At 41.1% G+C, this 10,000-nt stretch overlaps 1 protein-coding gene across 1 annotated transcript; it reads right to left on the bottom strand.

Annotated features, from left to right (window-relative positions):
• Nucleotides 1-5,547: 5,547 nt before the first annotated feature.
• Nucleotides 5,548-6,537, bottom strand: LOC137967877 (uncharacterized). The gene has a single exon (XM_068814478.1). It carries the CDS (start codon nucleotides 6,535-6,537, stop codon nucleotides 5,548-5,550), a length of 990 nt encoding a protein of 329 aa, XP_068670579.1.
• Between the last annotated feature and the right edge of the window lie 3,463 nt (nucleotides 6,538-10,000).

The raw sequence follows: 10,000 nt of genomic DNA, 5'->3' as shown, positions 1-10,000 counted from the left end.
ATTGCAGGCTCAACCCAGGTTAACTCGCCTAAGCATAAGCGAGGCTTCATTTCGGGCGCTTTCTGTGGCGCGACGCGGCTACACGGCCATACTACGTCAACTATAGTTCTTACACAGTCAACGCTTGTCGTGTTCAGGTGGAAAACGGTTTGGAAATGTTTCCTTTGTGCATTTGTCGCTGGTTTTAATCCAGTTTGACATACCAAGATAGCTGTGGTCAACACTGGCGGCTACGCAGTTATTCAAGTCAAGCGTAGGAGGGATATAAACTTAAAGTAGAGTGGTTCTTTTTTACTGATTTGCTTAATTGTACTGCAATTTTTGGCATATCTTTAGAAGCTCAGATAAGGTTACATGATGCCTGGAAGACCTATGACTAGAACAGAAACGAAAGGAGAGCGAAAAAAAAAAAAGAAAACGACAAAATAGAATACCAGTAATAGCTCATACTTAGTGGAAGAAGTTACTCCACAAATTATTTCCTTGGGCACTAAACCGTTTGTTATTTTCAAAAAGTGGTTTAATCGGTTTTCTTTTGTTCAGGAATGAAAATCGAATTTTTATTCTCAACTGGAAGTAAATAACAATTATCTGTACTCTTTTGGACATAAAGAAAAAGTTGATTTGTTTGTTTGTTTTGCTCTAAAATGTTACGGTGACTCGTGATCAGAAATTTTGAGTTTAGAAACTCGAAATTGAGTCTTCAAACTCGAAATTGTGAGTTTACAAACACGAAAATTTGTGTTTATAAACTCGAAATTTTGTGTTCAAACTCCAAATTTCGAGTTTGGAAACTGGTCTGTAGATTAATGTTATAATTTAACTGTTTTAATAGCCCAAACCCTTTAGAAATGCTAACAGATAAGCCTAACATTGTTTTGTGCCTCAGTAATTAGGCCTAGGGTCAGCATTTCGGAGGTGTTTGGCCTTTTTCAACAGTTAAATTGTAACCTTACATAAAAGCAAATGCATTTTACCCCTTGTCTGCAGTTTGTATTTAACTCCGACCGTGAGTTTACAAGCTCGAAATTTCGAGTTTGCGAACGCAAAATTTCTAGTTTCTAAACTGGAAATGGCGAGTTTGTGAACACAAAATTTCGAGCTTGTAAACATAAAGTTTCGAGTTTTTAAACTAAGGGCGCTTTCCATTTGTAAGGTCAAGGCCGGCCCGCGCGATTACTCACGCAATCCTTGTGTGGAATACACGCAAGAGCTGATGTAAACAACATGGCGGATGTTGCGACGAGAGTTTGTAACATTCCTCCAACTTTTTTTTCTCGACTTTCTTTCGCCGGAGGAGGAGGATACTCTTTTTGTGAACGATGCAGAAGACGAAGTTTTGTTTTTTTCAATCAGTTGTATTTTTTCTCGGCGTGAATTAGCGAGAATTGCGCAGCATTTTGAAGTCACGGTTCCTCGCTATCATTGCGATGCTGCAGGAGCCATTTCAGGATGTCATCCTCGACATTTGAACTACTTGCTCAATTGTTAGCACCAAGTGAGCATATTCCGAAGGGAAACGCATTTGGCCGGTAGCCCATTGAAGCAAGAAAACAGATAGCTCTGACTGTATGGGCCCTTGCGAACCAAGAGACCTGCCGTCAAATATCTGATCGTTTCGATGTCAAGTGTGTCGCGGTGCATTAACATGGTTAAGAGCTCTTTTTGCCGGCGTAAGGAAATCAATAGTTTTGTGCTCTTTGTTGTCCACGTCACAAGTTTTTCCTCGTTCTTTAGTCCTGCAATGAAATAAAATTTGTTTATGAATACCTTCACAAGGCACTTCAGAAAAAGGAATCTTCCTTTCAACCAAAACAATGCACAACATATATTTATAATACTCACCATAAGTCTGCGATGAACTTGCTGCCATTTTTTAACGCGTACAAATTTTCCCGCGTTCCGCGCAGAACTGAGGAAATTGAGCGGCCCTACTCAATGAGCTTGGCCAGTTTGGCCAGAACCAGTTCTGCCAGTTCTCAGAACTCGCGCGTTCCATTCACGGACGGACCAGTCCGACCGGCCAGTTCTTACAAATGGAAAGCACCCTAAGTTTGAAAATTTGAAGTAGGAAAATTGATCACGAAATGCCATGTCCCTAACGGGCCACCGTAAATATGCGAGTGGGACAAGTGGTTTTTGATCCGTTTGCCCAACTGGTTTTCGATGTGCCTCGACAGTGACAAGAGAATTTTGCCTGTCTGTTATAAACACGTAATCGCAATGAGTTCTCGTAAATTACGGGGAAATTTCACTAGCTTTTGTTTTCAGAAGTTTGTTTAAAGCACCCAAATGTTATTTAAGTGTTGGAGCAGATCGTGTTTGAAGTTTATCCTTTCTTGGTTGCATTGCCGTAGTTTGCCAATTCTTGTTCCAAGCCAACCTGGTGTATTTATTTAACCTTTATTTTCATTAACCCTACACCCTACAGGCAGTAAGAATAAATAACCAGGCAGCTCCGCTTTTAGGCTTGGCTAAATCTATATATTAGGACTACATTCTGTCCAATTTGGAAATAATTGGATGAGGAAAGTTCTGAGGACTGCCAAAATTGGACGAGGCCGTAGGCCGAGTCCAATTTGGCAGTTCAAGGAATTTTTTGAATCTAATTATTTCCAAATTGGACAAGGATGTACTCCATTACCTATGAATTATATAGCTTCCAAAAACGGTTTGTTCTCACTGTTAGAGACGATTAGTTTAAAAATCTGAGAGAAACCACTGTCCTAGTGAGCGAAATGTTCACTTCCGGTAACTGTTCTCTGCCTGAACAACGTCGCTTGTTTAAGCCGCCTAGTATAGCTGCAAGCTAATTGGCCAAAACTCCGTTTTTTTATTTCTCTTGACATTTGATTGGTTGATGGGAAGTATCCAAATTTCTCTGAAATTGGGCGGTTTGTTCAAAGCTGAAGTAAACGTTACAAAAATTTACTTTAAATTTGGACAGTTGGCAAAAATCAATAAAACATAGATCTGTTGGCAATATTGGATTTTGATGCAGCTATATGCTTAGGGTACGAATTGGACTGCTGCACTAAACTACGCTATCGGGAACGGCCAGAATTTTAAGGAAGGTGCTTGACTTTTAAAGTGCACATGACTCGAAATTTAACCACTATTTTTTTATTTTAAAATGGTCTAAGGAGCATTTCTGTACAAAAACAATTTAATTTCTGTTCCGAGATCATATGTAAAATGGGAAGAAACCTCGCGTATTTTTAAGGAAAATATTAGAAAAAGGCCTGGGTTCGAGTTAAGGATTTTGACGTCATCGGCTGTGTAAACTTCCAACTTGTGCGAAGATTCAGTGCGGTTGTGAGCGTATTTTGCTCCTACATTCACGATTTAAAGCGGCAAAAGCGCACACAGCAATATAGAGTATTCCCTGATCTTCTTTATCGGCAGCTGTAGTTAGGTTATGTAACGAAAGACGAAATCTTTCGGTGTGTTCACATCACTCGTAAGCCCGTCAAGTGCATTTTCCCATTAGCTGTATTTTCAGTTCTCGGTATCCAGCATCCTCGGTGACCCAGGGGCAGTCAGTTGAGACGAGACGAGAATCGGGACTGGCGTAAAGTTTTCAACTAAGGCGAGAAGAGCCCCTGGGAACATACCTTTAACGGACGAGTTCCAGAGCGACTTAAAATCTGATTGGGTGGAAATTTCCGCAACTGTCTTTTTTCCACCCAATCAGAGAACCTCATACAATGAAGTCAGATCGTGATTCCTTATATCAAGTGATAAATACTACATCAACGGTCGCCATTTTTTTTTTAATCGCTCTCCTTGTCTGGCTCGTAAAACAGACATACTATGCGGCGAAAATTTGGGTCGCAAAGGGACGCGCAAGATGCAAAATTCGACCAGTTCTACCTAGAAGATTTTGTTTCGTGGGGGCAATTATCTGTACATATGTAAAATCAAAATGCTTGGTCAAAACACCCTCGAAGAGCCGACTAGACTATTGCAAGGGAAGGTACTAGTCGTGTTTTTGTGTTCCGCTTCTTAAATATCACCGTCGCGAATTAATTTTGGTATAAGCATTGCTATCGTCCGCGCAGATTGCAACTTGTTGTTTTGCGCGGGAAATTTATCTTGACGCTTTTAACCTAAATGCAAAGGATTTGTGTATTGCCTCGCTGTTAAATAAAGTTTTGCAGGGATCAGCCTAAAAGTGTTTTTGTGAATTGTTGCCGTCTGTGCGGCAAAGTGCGATGAAACAAATGTTAAGCTGACGATTTGTTAAGCGTTTTTGAGACGAGTGTAGCCAAACAATAGCCAGGCGATGAAAGACTAAACCCCAAGCTATTGGTGATGCTTGCAAGTATCGAGTACAACATGCTTGAAAAAATCATGAAAAAAGCGCGATTGCAGCAGCCCTGAAGCGGAAGTTTCATTCCTGATATCTTGTCAAAGGGACAAGGAAACAGCTACTGTCGTACAACGAAAAAACCAACGTTAAAGACTTGTATCTGAAGCACGAAGGTGGAACGCTGGGAGATTATGTGACAGGTGTTTTTGAGCCTGAATTGCCTAGTGATTAATCTAATTGGAAAACAAAAAAAAAAGTGAAGCAAACAGCCAAATCTCTGTTTGTCAGTGTTCCCAAGTACAAGAAATAAAGCATGTGTAAAGGTATACACAGAAAGGAATATTCATGGAAAGGATGCAAAAAGCCAGTGTACACACATGGACATTGTTTTTCTGTGTTTAAAAATGAAACAAATTTATTTTTAATAATAACTACCAAAAATTGATAACACGAGTTAAGGTTGTGTTTATTATTATTTTTTAATGAGGGACAGGGTTTAACATCTCAAAAATCATACATATCAGTTAAATAAATTGGAGCGACATTATTGTCGCGTGAACCCAACAATACCTTATGATGCAAATCATGCGATTTGAAAGAAATCCATACATCTGTGGGCTTCACAATCTTTATTTTCTTCCGTCTGAGGACTGTAACTTCACAATCTCGTAACAATCTCGATCTATCAAGGTAAACAACCTTTTATCTAAACACTCCTCCTTACTCTCACTTTTGACAATCAACATCTCGCACATTCTCTCTCTCGCACATGACTAATCTGTCAATCAACTTGAAGCTAAACACGTGACCAGAGACGTAACGCGTAACGCAATGCGTAACGCCAACAACGGATTCCCGACACTCTCCCCCCTCTTGACTCGTGTGAGTCAAGAACACTGCCACAAGGTTAATTGTTTTACTGATTTGCCAGATGGCTTATCCTTTTAGCCGCATCCAAAGCAGCCACTCTGCGAGCCCGACTGCTCCCATGCAAATCTGTTGGTTGCACTTGATTTCTGTCTTGTCTCTTACCTGCATTTGGCCCTGCATGAACTTCAATTGGCTACAATTTCTGAACTGGCCTAGTTATGTGTGCATCCCTCCCCTTGGTGATTACCCTCACATGGGCCCCTCTTACCTCTTTGTCTCGTCCACAGATCAACCCTTCTACCACTCCCATCTTCCAAGGGCTTCTCTTCACTCCATCTTCATGTACTACTACAACATCTCCCTCCTTAGGCAATCTTTCCTTTCCCAGCAGTTTTGTTTTCATGACTCTCCCGTAAGGCAGTTAAATATTCCCGTTGCCACCTCTTCCAAAAATGTTGCAGCTTCTTAGTCAGGTATTTGTGCCTCCTGGTGTATGTTGCGGTGTTTTCTCCAAACTCTTCTTCTAGCTCTAGTACTTCTGGCAATGAATGGATTCTTCTTCCATGAATCAAATGGGATGGGGTAAGAACCTCCTTTGATGGGTTGTCATCGTCATAAGTCAGGGGCCTTGAATTAAGGGTACCTTCAACCTCCACAAGAATTGTTAACATCTCGTCAAAGGAAAGCCTTGCATTTCCAATGACCTTTTTCAAGCACTGTTTAACACTTTTCACCATCCTCTCAAAGAATCCTCCCCACCATGGGGCCCTCGCTATGTTAAAACGCCACTCAATACCCTTGTTGTCTAGCTCTGCTCTCACTTCGGGATGTCGGGAAAGTGAGCGTATCTCTTTCTCTGCTCCTTTGAAAGTTTTAGCATTATCCGACACAATTAAGGCAGGAGTTCCTCTTCGAGCAGTGAACTTCCTCAGACACCTCAGGAATATAGGAGTTGAGAGATCTTCCACCAAGTCTAAGTGCAGTGCCCGAGTAACACAGCATGAGAATAGGCAAACATAAACTTTCTTTAACTGCTTACCTCGTCCTTTGACATACATTGGCCCAGCAAAATCTACTCCAACCCTTGAGAAGGGTGGAGCCAGATTGACCCTAAATTCTGGTAAACTCGCAGTGGCTGGTTGGGTAAATGCAGTACCCTCCCACTTCTTGCATGTCACACACTGGGACAATATCTTCTTCACAACTTGTCTCCCCTTGGGGACCCAGAATTTGGTGCGCAGTTCTGCAAGAGTACTCTTCACTCCACAGTGATGCACCTTCTTGTGACACCTTTGAATTTCTAGGAACGTCAGATGGTGGTCTTTGGGTAACAATATCGGCTCCTTTGCTTCCATGGGCAAATCAGCATACTCCAGCCGTCCCCTGCATCTTATCACACCCTTATGGTCTTCAATCAGACCAAACTTGTTGGAAAGCTGCTTGTAGTTCTCTTGACATTTAACTCTCCTTGTGCTGTTTTTATCCAATCAATCTCTGCCTCTGTCAGCTCTTGCAAGGATAGTGGTCCATGCTTCCTCTCTGACTTTGTCTTCTTGGACACATTGAAGCAAAACCGTTTAAGCCACGCTGTCACTCTCAAAACCATCCTTATGCAGCTGTACTTGTCAATTTCAATGACTTTGTCTATCCCCACTACCAGATCAGTTCGGGTTACAAGGATGCTAGTTGTCCTTTCTTCTTCTCGACTTTCAGTGGTAGGTGACACTGATCCTTCTGAAGGCCAACTCTCTTCTGACTCTGTTAACCAAGTAGGACCTTGCCACCACAATACATTCTGGTTCAACTCGGATGCAGGCATTCCTCTTGACCCAATGTCCGCAGGGTTCTCTTGACTTGGACAGTACCTCCAATCTCCCTTGTCACTCAGCTTCAAAATTTCGTTCACACGGTGTTTGACAAATTGTTTCCATTCCCCTCTGTTCATAATACAGAACAGGGCAGTCTGACTGTCCAGCCACAGTTTCGAACGCTTAACACTCTGCTGCGAGGTAAGAGCACCTTCAACATTGACCATAAGTTTCACTAGTATAAATGCTGCCATAAGCTCTAGCCTTGGAATTGACAGCTCCTTCAAGGGTGACACTCTTGTCTTGGAAGTCAACATTTGTGCGTATCTACCTACCTGGGTTCCTGGGTTTCCGTCAAATTTAGCAAGTCATTCACATGAGCACGCTGTATGGCAGTTTCCTTTCCATACTTTTTCTTCAAAACATCAACAGCGGCCGCATAGTTCACTGCTGTCAAGGAGAATCCCGCGATAGTTGCTCTGGCCGGTTCAATGACTAAACTTCGTAAGTAGGCGAATATGTCCACGGCTGTGAGGCTTTCGTTGTGGTCGATGGCGCTTTCGAAGGCGTCCCAATATTCTTGCCACTCTTGGACCTTCCCGTTAAACTTCCTCACTTCAAGTTTGGGAAGTCTTGCTTTCGTCTTGCTTTCTGAGGAATTCCTGACGCCACATTTGAATGAACTTCAGCGGGTGGTACGGTATTTGGCTGAACTATCGGCGGTGGCGATTCAATTTTACTCATCACGTCTTCCATTCTCATCACGACATCGTTCAATTCCGCCCTCACTGAATCGTTGGTCTCTATTTCTTTCTCGATACGCTTGTCGACACCTTCGGCCGTTCCACTTGCAATAAGCTCAATTATTTGGTCATCCAATGTTTTGAGCGACTCTATCTTCAGTCGTATCGATTGAATTGATTCTTTCAACCAGAATTTCTCCACTGGATTCTCTTCATCACTCAGCCTGTCTTTCAAACGAATAAGAAGTTTCGTGGCAGATCCTCTGTGGGCCGCTCTGATTTTTACTTTCTTCGCTGTGTCTTCTTCGACCGACAAATTTTCAGTCCGCACACGTGGCCAATCTTGTCGACTTGAAGTTCGGTTATCCGTCTCGGAGGACCACTAGGTAAAAAATCCACACATCTGTGGGCTTCACAATCTTTATTTTCTTCCGTCTGAGGACTGTAACCTCACAATCTCGTAACAATCTCGATCTATCAAGGTAAACAACCTTTTATCTCGCACATTCTCTCTCTCGCACATGACTAATCTGTCAATCAACTTGAAGCTAGACACGTGACCAGAGACGTAACGCGTAACGCAATGCGTAACGCCAACAACGGATTCCCGACAAGATTAGTTGCGAATTCTACCAGCGACCTTCTTGTTGGTAACGGTAATGATGAAAATTCGCCAGGCAGCACTAAACAATTCAATCACAACGAAGCATAACTTATCACAAGACCAAACTACGTGTGCAACTTGGAGGAACAGTTTTAAGAAAAATGAAAGGGAATAAAAGCACTTAAGTCCATAGCAAAATTAGTACCATACATCCACATTTACCATTTTTGCAGCAAGCTATTAAATAAATAAACTTGCCAATAACACTGAGGCGGTTCTACTGAGATAAAGATAATGGCTCCTGAAAGTTTTCAGGTGAAAAACACATTGCATGTAATTAATTAACTAAAGTTGCATTATCATTTTTTTAATTCCCAGGTTATTATACAGTATGAATACAAAGCAATTCTGAGACAGTTAACATCCGACCTTAAAAGTCTTGAAATTAGCCTTTAATTAAGCCTTATTCTCATTCATGACATAACATAATCAATCGTGTGGCCTGTAAGATAAAAAAAAGCCGCAGCAATCGCTTGTTAATCGCACCAAAGAAGGAAGGCCAAAGATTGGTCAAAAAGAAATATTTGCTTTGTGTTGAAGTTAACATATCCTCAAGATCTAAGAGACTTCAGATGGTAAAAACTGTTAAATGAGTGACAGAAAGAAGCTCCAACTCTCTTTAAAAGAACTGTTTCGACCAATGATGTTAAAATCAAGGCAACCTTATGACCCTGATTCAATTGGTACAGCTGGGGAATTTTGCTGACGGGACGAAATAGTAGAATGTCAGATGTACAACACCTGGTTGGTCCTTAGCTCTTTCTTGGTCATACAAGGAAGGTCCTTTTTTTCTTTTTTTGCGCGCTAATTGTATTTTTCTTTTTTTGTGGAATTTTAAGGCTTCAAATGTGTTGCATCTTAACTTGTATGGAAAGGTTGCAAGGTTTACTCATACCAGTAATTAAATAACAAACACAGCTCCAATGTAAGATACAAACTTCAGAGTACTGTTATTGTAATCACAAAATGTTAAATGGACAGAGAAACCAGCTTTACCGATTGCCCATGGTTAGTTCCTTTGTGGGACTCTTTTGAAAATTGGTTTCTGCTTTGCACCATACCTGCAAAGGATCTGATTTTTTGCACAAGAGCTGCTAGATGTTTGAAAAAACAAAGCCAATTGAAATTTTTTGTTGATTTTAAGTAAAATTCTACATTGCAATAAAGTGAGAATAAGGGGTTTTCAACACTTCAAAAACTCGGAATGCGTGTTAATGAGATAACAGTGAACAGAAAAATTTGTGGAGCATACAATAACTACAAAATCTCGCATAATGCAGTCTGCAATTGAGAAGAAAAGGCACTGTACATTACCATATTCATTGCATGAATCAAGATTTTTATGCACCTCATTTAAACAATTTTCTCCTTGGTCCCCATTCAAAAATAAAATAAACAATATTAATTTAACCTCTTATAGACAGAAAGGCAAGTTTATATGTAATGCTGAAAAAGGCCGATGGCAATGCTTAGACATGTCTGGCCCGTGCAACAGAAATACCAAAATTTATTCGCGACGGTAATTTGAGAAGCGGAACACTAAAAGACGACTAGTACCTTCCCTTGCAATCGGTCTTCTTCCTGATTTATTTCTTGTCGGCTC

The sequence above is a fragment of the Montipora foliosa genome, chromosome 1 (genome assembly GCF_036669935.1).
Source record: "Montipora foliosa isolate CH-2021 chromosome 1, ASM3666993v2, whole genome shotgun sequence".
Classification (NCBI taxonomy): domain Eukaryota; kingdom Metazoa; phylum Cnidaria; class Anthozoa; order Scleractinia; family Acroporidae; genus Montipora; species Montipora foliosa.
Note: the sequence above shows the minus strand (reverse complement) of the source record. Positions and strands in the feature narration are given on the sequence as shown.

What these genes read in the sequence shown, in the direction of transcription:
- LOC137967877 (XM_068814478.1), bottom strand. Translation starts at nt 6,537, where the DNA reads ATGGAAGCAAAGGAGCCGATATTGTTACCCAAAGACCACCATCTGACG.